Below are 22,072 nucleotides of genomic sequence, written 5' to 3' on the forward strand. Positions count from 1 at the left end.
ATTTTAAATAGAGAAATGTTTTAATTTAGTACTTACTGGGATCAGATTTTGAGAAAGTGTCTCTGTCCAAAAGATTCCTGTTAATAAAAGATAAACATGTTTAATATTTAAACCACATGGAGTCATATAGTAAGAGTATTTAATGTATATGCCCATTCCTATTTATAAAAACTATATATATACATATATAAACATATTATGTACCACACTATTAAAACATTAATAAAATCACAAAAAAAATTCAGAAGAAAAAATGCATAAAACAGATACCTATACCAACTGATGTTATAAACCAACTTAAAATACTTGGATAAACAAATATGTTTGGGAATGATGTTGGTGCCAGTCACTCTTTAATGGAATACCCCCTCCCACAACAAACATCATTAACAGAGAGGGTTTTTCCCCCTTGTTGTCACTAAATGTATGTGCTGCACATGGCCTCCTTTGGGGTTTGTGAGACACAGTTCCGTTGATACAAGGAGATGGGTTGCTTCAAATACTTGAATCTCCAGCCATTTAAAGAGTTAGCAACACCATCTTGGATTGTGGTCAGACATGACTAGAAAGCTACTGAAGTTCTTTTAGAACAGGTGTAACTTAACCAAAGTACATTCAATACAGTTCTGACCACGGCATTCTGAGTTGGCTGATTTTGAGCTGTCTTCAAAGGCAGTCAAATCAAGTGAGTCAAGTCAACTTTATTTATATCCCGTCCCATCTACCCTTGGGGACTCAGGGCATAAATGGCAGTCATTCGATGCCACAAGAAAAATGTAAATACATAATAAATTAAATGCAAACACTGTAATTAAAATGACGATTATCATAATCAATAAAATACACATGACAACAGTGATTAAAAGGAGAGTAAAAAACCCATCCATGCTTGGCAGGATGTAACTATGCAGAGCTTGGTCCAATTCCCCCCAATCCCCTCCAATCTAAAGCACCTGAAAATATACCAAAACACTTCCATTTCTATTTGCATCATTCCCACATTGTGTCATTTCAGGTTGCCATTGAGTCCAAGGTAAAAATGAAACTAGTTCAGATGGGAATGGGTTTTAGGGCATGAGTAGGTACGATTTCACAACTTTTTGTGCAATTTCTAAGTGACTGATAATAATCACTGATTTATTTAAATTTGAGGGAATACGGGAGGGGCTGTATTTTTCCTATCCATGCATTACAATAATTAAAGGAAAAAGTTGCCAGTACATAAACTAATGCAACACATTATCCTTATCCAGAATAGCTAGTGAACCAGATAAAAGTGTGAAAACCTACTCCAGGCCATAAAGGCCTCAAACTATATATCGTTTTGTTCAGGGGGAGTGCAGCCTTATATAGGACAGGCTGCATATCCATGCTGCAGTCATGAGAATCACCTATTGTAAAGTACCTCCACGATGTCAGTCTCAGTTTATTGGTCCACATTGCCTCATTACAAAACCCATAAATTGACCCAGTATGTTCACAACATCACATGAAACAGAACCGAGAGTCATCAGAAATGCATTCTACTGACACTAACATACACGTACCTAAATATATCTGAAATCCCAGTGTGATCCACAATCCGATTCAGCAAAAGCACTTTAAAACAAATGCTGCCTTTTGTACAATTGAAAATAAAATTTGGCTAGAGATGATGGACTCTTCAAAGATAATCTTGGTATGGAACACACTGCTGGGTTTTATAGAGAATAATGAAGTGCTTGAACTCTACCACAGAATGGATTGCACCAATTAGCAGGTGACTCACATTTCTGAATGTCCATCTATGTTTTTAAAACTTCCTATTATTTTTTTTTAAACCACTGTACTGCAGGCATAAAGTTTTTTCTCAGTTTTTAAATTGTCATTTTTCAAATGTGTGTAGAGACCTAGTCTCAGATATACTGAAATTAAAAGTTGATAATAATGTATTATAAAACTTCCATTTTATAATATATATTGAAAATATGCTTAAAGCCTCCCTTCCAAAGCTTACCTAGCCACAATATAAATACTTAGGGTATTTACCTAGTTGTGACACTAAATAAATATGACTAAATAGTCTGCACCAGACTATTTAGTCATTTAAAAATAATTATCTGAGATATTAGGAAACAGTCTACTATCATGGATTTCCTTCTGAATCAGTAATAACACTAAATGGCTAAGAAAGGGACAAAAATATTTGGGAAACGAACAATGATTATACATAATTTAAAGCCATTTTTAAAATTCTAGCGGACCTATAAAATAACACTTTGACATTTCTGGCTTTATTTTGCTCTTCTTTCCTAAACCTAAAAGGAAATTGCATTAAATAACTTCCTGTGCCCCTTCAAACTCTGTAATGCTAAGTTTTTCATTCTAGTATTGCCAAATATCTTGGTCACTGCTGTACAGTATATATACACTATATTAAACTGTCTATAACATCACACAACTTTAAATTAAACTGATGCATTATATGTATCTCAGAATGTTTTTGTTGAAGGACACCATCAAAACTTCCCTTTAAAAATATAAGTTAAAAAGAGCAAACACTTCCTATAATAATGAACAGATGTAATAGATGAATTATTTATTTATTTATTTATTTACAGTTCTTATATTCCGCCCTTCTCACCCCGCAGGGGACTCAGGGCGGATTACAGTAAACACATATATGGCAAACATTCAATGCCAGTTTGACAGACAACAAATACAGACAAATACACCAAGGCTATTTAACTTTTTTTTTTTCTGGCCGCCAGGGGAGCTGCTGCTTTTCATCGTCCATCAGCGACACCGATGAAGTTCTTCCGCATTCCACATTCCCCGGAGTCTTCTTTCTTTATGGCCTCATAAATTAGTTAAATTCAGCCTCCCACACTTTAAGGTGGTACCTTATTTTCCTACTTGACAGATGCAACTGTCTTTCGGGTTGCAAAGGTCGACAATGGGCTACACAATGGCTGGACACCCACTCCAGCCCGGGCTGGCCTCGAACTCATGACCTTTTGGTCAGAGTGATCTTAATACAGCTGACACTCAGCCAGCTGAGCCACAATCCCGGTGGCATATGCATGTGCAAACCAGGGAAGGAGCAGTTTGGGGAACTTGTTTTTCTCATATCTACTGGAAAGAACACTCTGGTCCAAATACACTACAGAACCAGGGCAAGAATGCTTTGGTTTTTTCCATCAACCAAGGAGTGGCTGAGTTCTATGCACATTTGTGCAGGGGGTATAAGGGAAAGGATTAAGTAGAATCCTTCTCTCATGGAATATATTGGCTTGCCTCAGGGGAGCGTGCTTGCTCCATCAATGTTTAACAATTACACAAATGACCAGCCAATGCCAGAAGGGTTAGAAAGTTTCATCTATGTTGACAATCATGCCATCATCGCTCAAGCAGGGAGCTTTGAATTGGTTGAACAGAAGCTCTCTGAAGCTTTAGGTGCTTTTACTTCCTATTACAGGGAAAGCCAACTGATTTCTAATCCATCTAAAACACAGACATGTGCTTTTCATCTTAAGAACAGACAAGCATCTCTAGCACTGAGAATTACCTGGGAAGGAAACCCACTGGAGCATTGCAGCGCACCCAAATACCTGGGAGTTACTCTGGACTGTGCTCTGACTTACAAGTAGCACTGCTTGAATATCAAGCAAAAAGTGGGTGCTAGAAATAATATCATATGAAAGCTGACTGGCACAACCTGGGGATCACAACTAGATATAGTGAAGACATCTGCCCTTGTGCTTTGCTACTCTGCTGCTGAATATACATGCCCAGTGTGAAACACATATCACCACATTAAAACAGTGGATGTGGCTCTTAATGAGATATCCTGCATTATCACAGGATGTCTATGCCCCACACCACTGGAGAAATTATACTGTTTAGCTGGTATTTCACTACCTGACATCCGTTGGGACGTAGCAGCCAATAATGAAAGGACCAAGGCAGTGACATCTCTGGCCCAGCCTCTGTTCGGATATCAGCCAACATGCCAATGGCTTAAATCAAGAAACAGCTTCCTAAGATTAAGAGAGAGCTTGAAGGAACATCTCAGCAAGCAAGAATCCAAAAGTGGTAGATTAAAACCCAGCACCTTAATCAGTGGCTGAAACTGGATGAGAAACTCCCCCCTGGGCACACAGAAGATTGGGAGACCTGGAAGGTGCTGAACAGGCTGTGCTGTGGCACCACAAGATGCAGAGCCAACCTTAAGAAACTGGGCTACAAAGTGGACATGCGAGCGTGGAGAAGAGCAACCCACAGAACACCTACCACAATGCAACCTGAGCCCTTCCACATGCACACTGGAGGACCTTCTCACAGCAACACCAGAGGCACTCCAAGTGGCCAGCTTCTGGTCAAAGGACATTTAGCAGAATGCCAAATTTTTAAACTTTCTTTGTGTTTTTAAATGCATTTTAACAGTAATCATCATCATCATCATCATCATCATCATCATCATCTAAAGATCGAACTGCAAAGACTCTGGCACATGCCAGTAAAGGTGGCCCCAGTGGTGCTTGGCACACTGGGTGTAGTACCTAAAGACATTGGCCTGCATTTAAACACAATTGGCACTGACAAAATTACCATCTGCCAGCCGCAGAAAGCCACCTTACTGGGATCTGCACGCATTATTGGCCAATACATCACACAGTCCTAGACACTTGGGAAGTGTCCGACATGTGATCCAATACAACAGCCAGCAGAATTATTTTGTCTGCTGTGGACTCATCTTGTTGTGTTTCAAATCATAATAATCTTTATTTATATACAGCCCTATCTCCCCAAGAGGACTCAGGGCGGTTTCCAACATAAGGCAAAACATTCAATTGCCAAAAGAAAAAAAACATACAACAAAATTAAACATTTTAAAACATAAACATAAATCCTATTAAAACAGCGACGAAGATTTAAAAACCAGTTTCAATTTTACTCCACCAAACAGGATTAAAAATACCAATGGCCAGAATTACAAAGTGGACATAGTCAGCTATAAAGGGGCTGGCCAAGGGCTAGTGCAACAGAATATCATAGGGCCGGGGAAGTGGATAAAGTGCAGATCAAGGTTGATGGCTAAAGGAAGGACCTGGGGCTGATCATTTTCTAAAGCTTGCTGGAACCACCAAGTTTTCAGGTCCCTGCGAAAGGAGGACAGTGTAGGGACTTGCCTAATCTCTTGGGGGGGGAGGTATTCCAAAGTCGGGGGGCCATCACCAAGAAGGCCCTTTCCCTTGTCCCCACCAACCATGTTTGTGATGGTGGTGGGAGCGAGAGGAGGGCCACACCGGCAGATCTTAGAGCCCTTATTCATGGGGGTGGGGAATGAGATGACGGAAATAGGTGGTGCCTGAACTGTTTAGGGCTTTGTAGGTCATAATCTGCACCTTGAATTGGGACTGGCAATTTATTGGTAACCAGTGGAGCCATTTTAGCAGGGGTGTCGTACGTTCCCTATAGTTAGTTCCAGTTAGAAGCCTGGCTGCTGAACTTTGCACCAGTTGGCAGCCCCACACAGAGTGCATTGCAATAATCCAATCTGGATGTAACCAAGGCATGGACCACCATGGTCTCAACTTGCTACTGACATGATAAATAAATAACCTTTGGCTCACAGTCTTCCCATGATTTGCTGTTTTTGTTTCTGATCTGTGGCAACCCTAAGGATCTCAGAAGGTTTTCTGGGCAAAATCTGTCCTGAAGAAGTTTGCCATTGCTTTCGATATTAGTTTGCCATCCAGCAAGCTGATGCATTTCCAACTGGAAGAACATATCTTTAGCTTAGGTTTTGAGAGTCCCCGTTATGTCTCTATAGACACATTGTCAGCAAGACTTCTATAGAATAGTCTAGTATAGTGGATCAACATGAAACAGAATAGGCTTCTCTTTATACATTTAACACTACAGAGCTGTTCCTCCTTCCTTGTTATCTTAGGGTGCATCAGGACTGTAGAACTAATGCAGTTCGACATCAATTTAACTGCTATTGCTCAATACTATAGTATCCTAGTGATTGTAATTTGGAGAGGCACCAGCACTCTCTGGCACAGAAGGCAAAAGAACTTGGAAAACTACAACTCCCATGATTCCATAGCATTAAGCCATGGCAGTTACATTGGTGTTAAACTGTATTAATTCTACAGTGTAGATGCATCTCTAGTGATAATTGTATCCTTTGCTTTTTCCTATATGGAGAAAGAAGGGAAAAATCCAGGATATCATGTGAGTAGTAAAGTGACATATATTCTTTTCTTTATACTTTTTATTTTTATGAAGTAGAATGCACACCAACAAATATCACCTTATCTTGACACATTTGATCTGTCTGGAAAATATTTCTTAAAGAACAGCTTGAGTACCATAAGTCCCTCAGACCAATGAAAAATGTTTAGAAACAAACCAAAATGGGAAGGATGATGCAAAAAACAAAAACAAAAACAAAACAAAACAACAACAAAAACCAAACCAAAACAAAACATAAAAGTGAGATACAAGACAAAAGAAGAAGAAAAGAACAAAACTAGAGAAACAACACAGTAATCCTTAGCGAATATAGGCAAAGTTCCAGTACTGAAAGAACATTGCAACACAAAAACTATTGTAACCGTTGACGAGAAACTGATTAGGGGCCACAAGCTTTAAGAATATGAAACAGACTCATGCCAAACTGACTCATTCCAGAACATTTTGTACCAGTTTCTATACAGGAAAAGAAACCATATGTTTAAGTTATGTTTGTGTAAACCATTTAAATACAACATAAATCAAATGGAACTCCAAGCCACATCCCACAGACAGCATGACAGGTTTAATTAATATGAGCAGACATTGCTTTCTGCGGAACTTGTTTTGACTTTCAAATTTATAGTGTCTAAGAAATGTAGCCATCTAGTAGACAAACTACAGCACAGAATATACAGAGAGAACTACTGTTATAACTAACTCTCACCATCAAATGGAATGAGAAGGAATAGGGAGTTTTCCAAATGCCCTATGTCACATTGTCACTTGGTGGATACGAATATGGAGAGAAAATTAACTTAACCAGTGAATAATTTGAACAGAGATTTCTAGTGTTAGATAATGGTTTCAAATACTAATCACCACCTGCTATACAGAATTAATACTATTGTTGTCAACATATTTCAGGGCCATCCATTACTGTGTGAAACAAAAATAATTCAAGCATGTGTACTGAATGTTAAATATTAACAAGATTTATCTGTAGGAAAGAAGAGGCACATAAGCACTTGTGGAAATGATAGTAGAAAATAGATTCTGGGTGAAAGACAATGGGAAATGGGTGTCTCTGAGGGTGCTGCCAGAATTCACTTAAATGTGCTGAAGCAGGTTTAAGAAACCCACTAAGTCATGCATTTAAGTTCCCCACACCCCTTAGTTGGTGCTCTCTTAGTTTTCCAGGCTCATGGAGCCTGAAAAACCTGAGGCACTGTGCCCACACCTGCTTTGTCTTGAATTTATTCAGTTTTACTGGCAGTGTTATTTGGACGCCTCTGATAAAAGCATGCAAGCTTGCACATTTTGGGCCCTGAGAATGCTCTGGTTCCCAAAGGTGGAAAGGCCTAGCTGAGGAAAATTTTCCCCAAACTTTTGGAAAATGGCATTCATAACCTTTTGGAAAACACCTTTTAGGAGATCATAACTTTTTAGAAAAACATGACTTTTCAAGGAAGAGCCAAAAATCCTTTAGAATAGAATCTTCTCTTGCTATATACAACCAGATATAATTATTCAAGGTAATTGTTTCAGTTGTTAGGGGTTTTTTTTATCGTGTCAGGAGTGACTTGAGAAACTGCAAGTCACTTCTGGTGTGAGAGAATTGGCCGTCTGCAAGGACGTTGCCTGGATGATTTGACGCCTGGATGATTTGATGTTTTTTATCATCCTTGTGGGAGGCTTCTCTCATGTCCCCGCATGAGGAGCTGGAGGAGCTGGAGCTGATAGAGGGAGCTCATCCGCCTCTCACCGGATTCGAACCTGCGACCTGTCGGTCTTCAGTCCTGCCGGCACAAGGGTTTAACCCACTGCGCTACTGGGGGCTCCTAGTTGTTGGGTGAATAACCTGTTATCTTGGATCTGTTAGGTAAACAGATTTTGCCAGTGCATAAAAAACAACAGTGCTTCAGAAGTGTTTTTCAGTGCCCAAAAATATATACTTTCCCATAAAGCAACTTGTTTTATAGCATGAATTCAAGAAACAAAAATGAAGTAAACTTTGATAAAAATAATGTATTTGGTTTACTCACAACATTCATGTGTTCAATATACACAGGTACAAAACTTATCAGCCCAGTTTCAGATATGTTTAAGATAGTTCTCTGTGCCATCCAGCCAGGGCATCTCTCATATAACAATACAGCTATCAACAGGTAACTAGGGGCCCTTCCTATATCCCAGAATATCAAGGCAGTAAACCCCACATTATCTGAGTGTGGACTCAGATAACTCAGTTCAAAGCAGATATTGCGGGATTATCTGCCTTGATATTTTGGGATATAGTGCTGTGTGGAAGGGCCCATAGTCAAAAGGAGAGTGGGGAAAGCATGTGGTCTGCAGTCCCTTTTGTAGCTTCTCAGGAACCATAGAGTAAAGAAAGCTGCACAGCAGAATATACATAGAGGAAACAGAAAGCAATAGAATCATATATAAACATTATTAGAGAAGGCTTGGAGAAGTTGTCATTTCCAACACAAACAAGGGAGAATGTGGGATTACCCATATCAATGGCCCAAAACCAGCTCCTCATGAGAAAACTGCCAAGAGTGACAGTTATCACTGGTGGAAGGAGCATTCAGAAGCTTGTACAACTAGGCCTGGGTAACAACGGAAAAATTTGTTTCTAAAATCGATTCGTTTTTTGGGGTTTTTTGCGTTTCGTTATTTAAAATAATTACAAAATTTTCCTTTTAAAAAGTTCGATATTTACGAAATTTCGTAAATGTGAAAAAAATTACAAAACATTAACGAATCAATTTCCGAAACAATAACGAATCGATTCGTTAATGGCGGACGCGACCGCGAAATACGCTAAAAAACCTCCAAAAACTTCTGAAGCTTCCCTCTCCCTCTGTTGTTGACTGTTGGTGTGATATTATAATTTTTTTTCACTAATTAAACAAAAAACTTGCCCCAGACATGCGGAAATAATAACGAAACGACCTCAGAACAATAACGAAACGAATACAATAACGAAATACGAAGCATTTACAAAACGTGTTTAAAAATTCGTTTTTTTAAAAAATTGCTCCAGAATGGTTCGTTATCGTTTTGTAATTAAAAAAATTAACGAATTATTAACGAATTACGAATTAACGAAACAAAACCGCCCAGCCCTATGTACAACCATTGGAAGTCAAACCATTTTAAAACAGACTCTATTTAACAAGAGTGAATAGCCAGATAATAGAAAAAGAGGTGAGAGAGAGAGGAGGGGGGCATTTCAGTCCACAAGTCAATTGCACACAAATACCCAATTTACAGCCTCTAGGACTGTAGGCCCTGTAAAAGATCACATTCTATATTATTACATATTATAATATAGAATGTGATCTTTTACAGGGACTACAGTCCTAGAAGCTGTAAATTGGGTATTTGTGTGCAATCACACACAACTTTTCATGCAGCAACAGGTGCGTGACTGCTTAATGCAACATCCATTACAAGATAGAACTCAAACTGAGAATGTTTTGTGTGGTCTCCCACGCCACTAGTTAAAATACCATAACTTTGTCTGATTGACAAATTTTACATCCTCATCTCCAATGATGTAACCTTTAGGGAATACCACAGCATTTCATTCAGCCCAACAAGGAACTATAAGCATAACATCACCATGCCTATAACCCCCAGGAGGCGCAGAGATTAATAAATAACTGACAATGTGTAAACGACAATAAGCTCTGAACTACCCCAAATCATAAATCCAAACTCAGAGGTAGAAGTGCTTTTGTGTCTACAGAGAGTTTAGACTCAAGATTCTCTCTAAAAATGCAAGAAGTTCACCTGGAACACATGCACATCTTTCAATATATTACATTACATCTGCATGTCTGACATATGATCTATATCCTTACTATGTTTGAGACATGAAGGCCATTACTGGGTTGAGGAAAGCTCTTCTTTAAAACAGGAGTGGAGCAGAAGATGAGTTTTGATTTTCAGGAAGTTCTCTTCTGAGCTTAAAACAACTGAGGTTGTATGCCAAAACCATCTCCAAACAGGGAGACATTCTTGTTATTTAAAAAAAAGATTTCAACTATTAGAGGTAGTAAGTTTGCATGAAAAGGGATGTGGCTCTCTAAAGTCCCGTGACTCTTAATGTAGCTCTCAAATCCTGGTGGTAATACATCCCTTCCATAAAAAGAACAATATAAATGTTCAGAGTATTTTTCCCTCCATATAGTGGAGTACAGGAAATGTAACTCATGGGCTGCAGAAAGTCCCAGCCATTTTATTCCCTGGCCTTTAAATGCCCCAGGATAACTCACAGAACTGGACAACTGAAAAAAAATAAGTGAAAGGTCACTCATAATAGCCTACTAAATGGCAGCAAGCCATAGTAGTTTGTTTTCTTTCACATTCTTAAACTCCCAAACTTTAAAAAAAAAACCCATGAAGGAATAGTTAATTTGTAGTTAAAGACCAATTCAGAAGTGACATCATCACACTTTCCGCCTGGAAAAAAAGCTGCTGCATTCAACAGTTGTCCATCTCACAAAACACATCAATTTGCACATGTATCAAAACAACCTGTAAATTTAACTTGGAGTTCTTAATGTTTGGTGAGTAATAGGTATAAAATGTTTTCAAGTTTTTAATGGCCTAACATTTTGTACTGAATCTCATACACACATGTAAATAAAGTTATATTTATTGTCTATTATCTATCCAAAGAATACACAAAGGCTCACCAAAAATGGTGCTATGTATTTTATGCTTGGTAGGAAACTATCTACAGTTGTAAGTTATCTGTAGTCTTGCTCACTTCGCTTTGGCCCTATTATATATCTATTCACTCACTGCTAAAATGTAAACAATGAGAGTTCCACAAGTTATAACTCAGGCTTTGAAAGGCTCCCCGCCCAGGTATTAGACTTCCTCAAACCAGACATGAAGGTCTGCAAAGGGTTGTTGTTAGGCTTAAATAACTTAAAGTGGACCCAAGTGTAGATTTTTTTTTTACTTGGAACACTGGATCACAACTATATCTGTTTTCAGAAATATGCATGAGCTGACGAAAAACTTCATGCACTAGTTAAAATTGAAAATACTGAAAATAGACAACTAATTACTGAATATACATGAAAATAACCATTGCAGAATTTTGGTACAGAAATATGAATAAAGAAACCTGTCCTACTAGGCCAGGGGTCCTCAAACTAAGGCCCAAGGGCCAGATGCAGCCCTCCAAGGTCATTTATCTGGCCCTCGCTCAGGCTCAACCTAAGTCTGAAATGACTTGAAAGCACACAACAACAACAACAACAACAACAGCAATCCTATCTCATTAGCCAAAAGGAGGCCCACACTTCCCATTGAAATACTATTAAGTTTATATTTGCTAATATTGTTCTTTTAAGTTACTGTATTGTTTTAAAGTGTTATTTGCACTACAAATAACATATGTTCAGCATGCATAGGAATTCATTCATGTTACTTTCAAATTATAATCTGGCCCTTCAAGAGTTTGAGGGATTGTGACCTGGCCCTATGTTTAAAAAGTTTAAGGACCCTTGTACTAGGCCATTTTTCCATACTGGGGCTGAGCAGGAAATGGGATGAATACAAGTGGAAGGAATATTCACATTATCTTGGGGACACTGGTTGAGGGTGAAGGGGCCAAGGAGGGATGGAGGAATATATTGCTTGTCTGTTTAATGGTTAGAAGTTGGGTTGCGTGTCTGTGAATTGATGGGAAAGGACCATATTGGCAGTATAGGATGATGGCTTGAGAGGGTTGTAAATGATCCTTAACAAGAGCTGAGTTCAAAGGGAGAGTAAAACACCTATTACCTGTGTGTGTGTTCAGGTACTGGGGCACACAGCCTGTATTTTGTATTTTATTTTTCTGGTAAAACTGGTGAATTCTGATGACCATCACAGCCATTAAGTGAACTAGCATCTCACCATAGTTTCCTCTTTGTGACAATACACATGGCACCTTCTCAAAATTCCCTCTGCACCCATTGGCCCAAAAGACTAGACTCCTCTAACTTAAAGGTATTTCACTACAGTAGCCATTTACTGATGCTTTTTTCGAGAAGAATGTTATCTACCATATATTAGTTATGATGAAGCACTTCTCTTCCCAAGATATAATATTTTAAATATAATGAAGTTACTTTCCCAATGAAGGAAGTGTTACTATATAGAGTTAGTCCACAAGTGTTATCTAAAAGTCCAGAATCCGCTGTCAAATTAAAGCGTGTTTTTCTAGACTTTATCAAATAAGAACACACTGTTGCTGCTTCAGTTCAAGATCTGTGTTTGCAGGATGAATGTATCTAAATGTATATTTTTGAAGTGCCAACATATACATTGTGTACCCATTTTAAAACCTGGCGGACACCACACACATTATAAATGTACAAGAAATCTGCTCTTACTTCTTGTCTGAGTAAGGAGATACTAACCTATATAAGGGCTAAAATACAGCATGGGCATACAGTGAAATGCTGCCTGGATAAGCTTAAAATTTTATCAAAAATAAGCACATTCTGTAAAGGAGCAAAGAATGTTCGAAGTTGCTTTAAACTGTGGCAGAATTCGGTTTACAGTTGCCTATGTTTACTGGCAGTGACCCCATGATTAGAGAGTAGATCCAAGACTTCTTAAAATTCAGACTATATGCTCCACCGCTAACATGTGGCTTTTCCTACAAAGACAGGATTAGTTATCATACTGGGCAAAGTTCAATATTTAAGTAAAGAACTACTATGCCTGGGTAGGGTATGTATAACGCACATGTTGCAATCATACATTCCTGGTAACACTAAAAGCTTCTTCTCCCCCATGCCCCTACACACCAGCCTCCTTCCTGCTTCATAGTCTGATTCAAGTATGTGAAAAAGCAAAATAACTCACCCGCTGTCAAATATTTCTTCTCATTTTTTACTTGACTTGTATTGTGAAGAGTTCTGTTCTATCTATATTTCTGTACAAAGTAAATTTCATGTCTTAAGCTTTGACCATTAGACACAGTTACAGTGACATACTTTTTCTGTCTAGATTGTTTCTTTTAGAAAATAAGAATATAGTTTTTTTCAAATCAATGCACCTGTTTCCTTCTCTTCTAAACTTAAACCATGGACGGAGGAGAGGATTTTGGCTAAAATTTCCATGGTATTCTTACCTTCATTCTGATAAGTCTTTTATTGGACATTTAACTTATATCGGAAAGGCAATAAAACAAAACAAAAAAACCCTCAATTTTCCCATTTCTTATGTAAATGTGATTGAATGAGATATTTTAAATTATTAATGACTATAATTAGTTGAAACGTGTTTAGTTAGTTTAGAAAAATGCCATATATTTAAGTTGGGTTCAGAAAAGGAAGAGGCATTACAGATCACAATGGATATTGGAGTGTACAAAAAAAAATCTGAGGAGAATCAGTGAGACCTTCCTAGATTACAGCAAAGCCTTCGATTGTTCAGATCATGAAAAACTATGTATCACTCTAAAGCAGTGGTTCTCAACCTGTGAGTCCCCATGTGTTTTGGCCTACAACACCCAGAAATCCCTGCCAGTTTATCAGCTGTTGGAATTTCTGGGAGTTGAAGGCCAAAACATCTGGGGACCCAAAGGTTGAGAACCACTGCTCTAAACAAAATGGGTATGCCATAATACTGTATTGTCTTGACGTGTAATCTATACTTGGGATGTTGGCCTGTCAAAATGACTAATATCTGAACCCTTGAGGAAGTCGAGTATAATCATTTCCTAGAAACCCAAATTACTAGACCAGTGGTTCTCAACCTGGGGTCCTCAGATGTTTTTGGCCTACAACTCCCAGAAATCCCAGCCAGTTTACCAGCTGTTAAGGATTTCTGGGAGTTGAAGGCCAAAATCATCTAGGGACCCCAGGTTGAGAACCACTGTACTAGACTTATGTTATTGTACTTTGGCCATTCATGACACAGCATGATTCATTAGAAAAACAAAACAAAACAATGATACTGCTTAAAACTGGGAGGCAGTCGGAAAAGAGGAAGACTATATTACAGACTCAATCAAGGAAGTCACAGCCCTGATTTTTTAGAATTTGAGAAGAAACGTTGATGACAGAGTGTCTTGGAGGATCTCTCATTCATAGGATGAGCATAGGTCAAAGTCAACTAACAAATAACAAGAACAACAACACACGAAGTCTTTTCTACTAACTTTTCTGTCTGTGTCAAGGGATAGTCTCCTGTTCCCAGACAATATCCACTATGCTCAGTAGCTCTAATAATGTAACCTAAGTTCAATGAACAAAAAAGGAGATGAACTACAACATGATATCTACAGCATGATATCTAGAACAGTTGTGTCTTGGGCAAAGTGGTAAACAAATAAATGATATATGTCTCAAAAGTTCAACAGTTTACTAAAGAGTTTTCAGATTATGCTTTGGAAGGCAATGCTACCATAAAAAGCACACACAACTGATTAGGCTCCAACGGTCAACACAAGTTGCATCCATCCAGAACTAACTGCCACATCTAATAAATGTTCCTGTTTATTTATACCAGTATCTGTCTTTATAGCACTGGCTTAGTGATTGGAGTGTCCCATCATAAACATCTGATTAATATAAAACTATTACATTCATTTTATTTTGTTTTGTTTCCTTAGGAAATGACGTAAAATCAGCAAGCACTATCTTGACAAAAAATGTAAAAAATGCAGCAGATTTCCAGGTCAGCTTAATTGCATAAGAAATCAGTCATCAGGCATTTCCCAGCCCTTTTTAGTATCAGCATACTCTTGATATTCTTCTCTATTTGTAGCCAATTTTGATCCCCCAAAGAGAAAAATAAACTTTCAGGAGGTGGGGGATATATATCTGCAGTACAGTATAAAACACTACTAGAGATTAGCAATTATTTGTGTATATGTGTGTGTGTGTGTGTGTGTGTGTGCGTATGCACACACTTGGCCTTCAGGTTGCCTGCCAACTTATAGCAACCCCATGAATTTCATTGGGTTTTCTTAGGCGAGGCAGTTTCCAGTTATTCCACTACAAGATATTTTACTTGTCATGGAAGTCATGGAAATCTGGCTGTAGCATACCAAGAATACCTAAATTGCACCATATATTGCCTATAGATAAATATACGTATGTGAATAAGCTGTCTAACCATCAATGCTACAAGTAAGCGCCCTCCTTTGCAATTAAACATTACAACACAAAATGGAATTAAGTTTAGAGAATACTCTGGGAAAGGGAATGAACATGCTGATGAAGATATCTGAAAATGCAGAGAAAAATGTAAATAAACTGTTCTCCAAACACAAGCATTCAAGAAAGCAATCAAGAAAAATACTCTGTAGGCTATAATAATTGCAGAGGTTGCGAGGTGAGGGTGTTCTGTATGTCCCTAAAGGCAATACACAGCTCCACCCTGTGTTTTCAACGTAAGAGAAAATGATTCTATCTTTTACTGTTAGCTGCCCTGGATCTCATTAAGAGAGAAATGCATGATATAAATTAATTAAATAAATAAGGCTGATTTTGAAAAAAAATAATTACAGTAGCCCCAATCTCCAGTCTTCTGTGTAAGATAAATGTCTTTTTTTTCTTCAGTTCAAGTGTTTTATGAAAAATAAGCTATCCTTCTTTGTCAGAGCTCCAAGAACTGAGGTTCTATGAAGATTTTAAAAAACAAGAATTATGAAAGCAGACAAAGAATGCTGACTACTTAATACACACAAAGTAGTTTTAGTTGCCTCTCTCCAGAATGTTTTCTTTTAATTACATCTTTTGCATCACAGATCACAACAAAAACACATCTTGTGAAAGGCCCAGTTGTGGAATGCTGGAGGAAAAGGTATGAGAAGAACCAAAGAAATTGGGCTGCATTATCTTCTACCTAACAAGAGAATTTCAAATTAATTCCTTTAATATAAATCTGATTTAGGAACTCTGTCTCCTCTAATAAATAACAGGAAGGTGTGCTGCCCCTCCCATGTTTGCAGAAATATGATGCTATCAATATTTCCCCACCATTTACTTCCTTCTGTAACAGATAGAGGCTAACAATAAGGGCACCTGTACAGCAGCCTTTGTGTACCTGGAGTTACGAATAATCAGGTGATCCAGTGCCAAAACCAAGAGCAGAATGGCACCTTTAACTAGATCAGAAAGTGTACAAAGACATAAATCACTGCTGAATGGTGCCCATCATGTGAAGAAAAGCAATCGGCTAGAGAAGCTTCATTAACTTTCTCATGTCAAGTCACTAGGAATTAAAAAGGAATGGCAGCCTTATCCTTCTTTTGTCATCTTAGACTCTCTAAGAGGATTTCAACTCCCAACTGTATAGCACTGTCCCTATGCATTCCAGGGGACCAGTATCAGCGCAGCTAAACAGATAGATATACCAGACCAAGATCTTATTCATTTCATTCACAAAGGGAAACAGAGCTGAATCTCAATCCACTAGTATTTTTTCATAAAAAGCAGGATGTTACATTTCTACATTTTGCTCACATCCAGAATGTTTATGAGTGGGGAAAGTGGGGAGACACTCACAACGTCCTTTTGCAGAAATTGTGGTAAAAGAAATGCTGAGAAGTGCAAGTGTCCTCCTATCCAGGGAAAGCCCAAATCACACACACACAGAAAAGCACCAATGTAAAGGATTTTCTGGCTTATAAGGCAAAGCTATTTCGTACCCAGTCCAAGTCCAACATCCACAGGAGTATGAAAAAGTGCCACTACCGGTGGAACATGACATTACACCAGTGAAAGGGAATGGGCTCAGGCAGAAAACATGTTTTTTATTGATCATGTTCCCTTCCACAAAACACAAGTCCAAGCGAGGCATTTCCCTTTTCAGGATGGATAGGAAAGGAAATCTAGTCCTTCTGTGGATTGCCGTGTGTGTGTGTGTGTGTGTGTGTGTGACAGAAGGGAGTCCTCACAGGCAGCTTGTTGCTCTCTGGATATCGCTGCAAGTAAAGGTGTCTTGTCATTTTTAAATAATGAGTATCTTCCCAATCAATACACAACGGACTCTCAGTTACCAGAACATAAACAATCAAAAGTCTCAGGCAACCGGCAAAAAAAGAAATGAAGAAATACTTTAAGTAGAAATACATGTATAATGTAATACAACTGTTACATTGCTAACTTTGTCTAATTTTACTTTGGATTACTGCATTTCAATATGAACATCAAGTTGATACAGGGTTTATGTATAGTATAACGTGAGGTATAATGTTTGGCTGATTTTTAATAGTAACTCTCAAACAACCAGGAGCAATGTTGATCTGGCATCTAGCAATCCTCACGGGTGCTGGTTCTCTCTATGCGCTTTGTGGCTTCTTTTGAAGGGGATCCCTGGCTTGTGAGGTATAATATTTGGCTGATTTAATAGAAACTCTCAAGCAACCAGGAGCAATGTTTATCTGGCATCTAGCAATCCTCACGGGTGCTGGTTCGCTCTATGCGCTTTGTGGCTTCTTTTGAAGGGGATCCCTGGCTTGTTGTCTTCAACTATTAAAGCAATCCGTTTAAAGAGCATGCAAATGGAGAGTTGCTGCTCTTGACTGCCCCGGGTGGGCACCTCACAGGCCCCAACTTGTGTAGAAGAGGGATTTCACTCCTTCCACACACACACACCCGAAATGGATCAAGAAATTGCTTCAGCCATGTTGCTACCCGTTCACATCCAGGAAAACAAGCAAGGAAATCGTGGCAGATTTTCCTTCCACATACAGACAGTCCCCAAGGGCCCTTCCACACAGGCCCTATATTCCAGGATCTGATCCCAGGTTTCTGCATTAAACTGGATTATATGAGTTCCTACTGCCAGATAATCTGGAATAAACAGAAAACCTAGGATCAGATCCTGGAATAGGGCCTGCCTGGAAGGGTGCCGAGTTATGAACAAGATAGGTTCTGTAGTTGAACTGGTTTGCAAGTTGGAACAGGTGCATATTTTAAGTGTAATTCCAGCCATATGTATGTATGTTTGTATGTGGCTGGAGTTTAAAATGTACTTTAAACTTTAAAAATGTACCTTTTCTGACTTACATACAAATTCAACTTAAGAAAGCAGGCTTTCAAATGTCATTAAATAAGATTAATATAGCATATTATTTCACATAAATACTGGAGGGCTCATTTGGATGATATATCTTCATCAGTTTTATCACCGTTCTAGTATGTGTGTGTGTTTTGTGTGTGTGTGTGTGTGTGTGTGTGTGTGTATATGCATGTGTGTGTGTGTATCTCTCTGCTTCCAAACCCTTCTCTGTGGTATCCAAAACTTGTATCTATCTATCTATCTATCTATCTATCTATCTATCTATCTATTTAGCTTTGGATACCATAAAGAATGGTTAACAACCCCATGGGGTTTATTTTGCTGTTTCTGGCCCTGTTCAAACCTTTCTCTGTAGTATCCAAAGCTTGCTTATCTATATAAATCAAAATGTAATGTTCGTTTGTGGGATTAACATAACTCAAAAACCACTGGACGAATTGACACCAAATTTGGACACAATACACCTATCAGGCCAACAAGTGACCATCACTCATAAAAACACTGAAAAACACAACAGAAGAGGCTTAAAAGCAAAAAAAAAAACCCCAAACAACATTATAACTCATGCACAAAACCACACACACACACATATCTATATAAATAAAAATGTAATGTTCATTTGTGAGATTAACAGAACTCAAAAACCACTGGACGAATTGACACCGAATTTGGACACAAGACACCAAACAACCCAATGTATGCCCTTCACTCAAAATAAATTATTTTGTCATTTGGGAGTTGTAGTTGCTGAGATTTATAGTTCACTTACTATCAAAGAGCATTCTGAACCCCACCAACGATAGAATTGAACCAAACTTGGCACACAGTTCTCCCATGACCAACAGAAAATACTGGAAAGGTTTGGTGGGCAGTGTCCTTTGGTTTTGGAGTTGTAGTTCACCTACATCCAAAGAGCACTGTGGACTCAAACAATGATGGATCTGGACCAAACTCTACACGAATATTCAATATGCCCAAATGTGAACACTGGTGGAGTTTGGGGAAAATAGAATCTTGTAATTTGGGAGTTGCAGTTGCTGGGATTTGTAGTTCGCCTACAATCACATAGCATTCTGAATCCCACCAATGATAGAATTGGGCCAAACCTCCCACACAGAACCCCCATGACCACCAGAGTGGACCACAGCAAAGTGTGGCAGGGGACGGCAAATATATATATATACATATATGTGTGCGTGTGTGTGTGTATCTCTCTGCTTCCAAACCCTTCTCTGTGGCATCCAAAACTTGTATCTATCTATCTAGCTTTGGATCTCACAAAAAATGGTTAACAACCCCATGGGGTTTGTTTTGCTGTCTGTACCCCTGTTCAAACCCTTCTCTGTAGTATTCAAAGCTTGGTTATATATATAATACCTATCTTTGGATACCAGAGATGGGTTAACACCCCATTGGGATTGGTTTGGTGTCTCTGCCCCTGTACAAACCCTTCTTCGTGGATAGATATAGATATCCTTGGATAGATAGATAGCTTTGGACACCACAGAGAAGGGTTAATAATACCCCTGTGGGGTTTGTTTTGCTGTCTGTGCCCCTGTTCAGAAGATTTCAAGTCACTTTCTGTCCATGTGACCATTGGATTTCGAAACATTTGGCTTGTTGTGGAAACAAGGATTGGTGATGCAGCTTCTGTGGAGACGCCTTTCCCCCAGGATCACTCTTCCTGCTGTGGATTTCCATTCCTTGGGATAGATTTCTCTCCTTCCCTGTTATCTCCCCCCTGTTCTTAACTGTGAGTGGTTTGTAAGTCGGGGACACATATACACAGAGAGACACAACTCTAGTTGGGAGGGAGGGAGGCGTCACCAGCCTTTGCCACGTCCAAAGGGGGCGCCCTGAATAGGAGGCTTCTCGTTTCCTCCCGCCCGCGCCTCAAACAGGGGGCGCCTCCCCGCCCAAGAAACACAAAACCCACCTGGAGGGGAAACCGCCCTCCGCGCGCACAATGCCCTCAACACATTCCCCCGCCGCCCTTACCTGCAGGAGACGGACACTTCCACCCGGGTGGCCGGGATGTTGGCGCTGACGGAGCTAAAATCCCCCATGGAGGCCATGTTCCCGTACCGGTCCAGCTTGGAGAGCTGCCCCAACAGTTTATCCGGGCTGAACATGGGGCAAGCCAAGGCGGGGCAAGAGCCGGGCGGAGAGGAAAACAAAAGAGGAGGAAGGAAGCAGCCCGAGCCAAAGGGGCTGGAGGAGCTCGCGCCGTCCGCGCGCCGACTGAGGGGAAAAGAACGGAGAATATGTGTGTGTGTCGTCACCGCCGTCACGAAACGGTGACACCCCCTTCTTTTTTTCTCCCCTCTCTCTCACCACATATGCAAACACATACAGACTTCCAGTAGAACAGCGGGAGTGGAGGGAGGTTCTTGGAAGGGCTTCTTGGCGCGAGCGCAGGGGTTCCTTCCCGACCCAGAGCGGCGCGAGGAGGCACGGAGGGAGGGGGACTCGTGCCGGGAAGAGCCTGGCGCGAGACAGCCCAACAGGGGAAACAAACTGGCACTCTCCTGGAAGGGGTTACCGTCCCGCTTTAATTGCCATGGAAACGTGCGTCAGAATCTTCAGGGAGAGCGTTGAGAACTTTTCTGCCCCTCAACAAAGTTACCAATCTCTTGCATTCCACTGTGGCAAATTAAAGGGGAATCACAGCGCAATAGCAGTGAAGTGTAGACAGGGCCACAATTGAGACACTGCGTTCACTTTTTTTTTGTTTCCTTCAGTCCTTTAAGGTCCCTTCCACACAGCTGTATAGAATCCCACATTATCTGTGAACTGGATTATATGGCAGTGTGGACTCAGGGCCCTTCCACAGAGCAATATGACAACAACAACAAAACTATCTCAAGGGGACTGAGAGCGGTTTCCAAGTGACATCATCAATACATACAAAGTAAACAACATAAACATAAAATTAACATAAAAAATCACAATAGCACATATATATTTAAAATAATCCTGCCTGTTCAAGGCAATTTAAAAGGCCAGGCCGAGGCTAGTGCAATTTGTAGAGGGCCCGGGAAATTAGGTAGACTCTATGACTGTTCATTTCCCGGGCATAAGAGGAGGAAGTGACCGGGATAAGTGGTAGAAAAAGATAAGGCCATTGTGCTGTCGCATGCTGGGCCTGTGCATATGACTGTAGACAGGACATACATTCTGTGTGCCCAACGGGACGCCGGGGCTGCCTCAGATTAAAGGCCCTTGGACCTCCCCAAAACAAAGTTCTGTAGAGGCTTAAAGTAAGTCCAACAAAGTTCTTTATTGATGAAAACAAACATGTATTTTCAAGCTTTCTTAACAGTCTATTGGCTCTTGCAATCTTGTTCACTGGGAACAGGCACTATCTTCTTAACTGTAATTAACTAATGGGGAAATCCTTAACTTCTGATCTGGGCAGTCTGTCTTTGCCTCTGTTGGCGTGGAGCCCCTGCACCCGGTACTGTGTCTGGCTTCCACGAGCGACCCTTACCAAGCAGAGCTTTGTAGACTTCCAAAGGGAAAAAGAGGAGTTCAGGTTTAGGTGATGGCCGGCTGAAGTCCCTCAGCAAAAGGAGCTGTAAGGCTGTATGATCCTCAGCCAAGCTGTGGGGCCTTTTCTCCCCGGGCAAGCTGTAGGCTGTATATCTCCCCGGCCAAGCCGTAGAAGATGAAGCTTTTTACAGGAGCTCTTCGTTTTATGTCCTGTGCGAAAGGCTTCTCTGTGAGGACTGACTCAAAAGGCTTCTATTCCCTCCAAAACTCAAAAAAGGGGCGGGACCAGGGAACCTAACTATAA

The 22,072-nt window shown here is 39.9% G+C and overlaps 1 protein-coding gene across 1 annotated transcript in view; it reads right to left on the reverse strand.

Moving 5' to 3' along the window:
* The window catches only part of CPNE8 (copine 8), a 65,576-nt gene extending 44,847 nt beyond the window's left edge, over window positions 1–20,729 (reverse strand). The window contains exons 1-2 of the mRNA XM_060778411.2: window positions 20,275–20,729; window positions 37–77 (exon numbers count right to left, since the gene is read on the reverse strand). Of these exons, the coding sequence (XP_060634394.1) occupies window positions 37–77; window positions 20,275–20,408 (175 nt within the window). The 5' untranslated portion in view covers window positions 20,409–20,729. The remainder of the gene's footprint in view (window positions 1–36; window positions 78–20,274) is intronic.
* Between the last annotated feature and the right edge of the window lie 1,343 nt (window positions 20,730–22,072).

Source organism: Anolis sagrei, chromosome 5 (assembly GCF_037176765.1).
Source record: "Anolis sagrei isolate rAnoSag1 chromosome 5, rAnoSag1.mat, whole genome shotgun sequence".
Lineage (NCBI taxonomy): Eukaryota > Metazoa > Chordata > Lepidosauria > Squamata > Dactyloidae > Anolis > Anolis sagrei.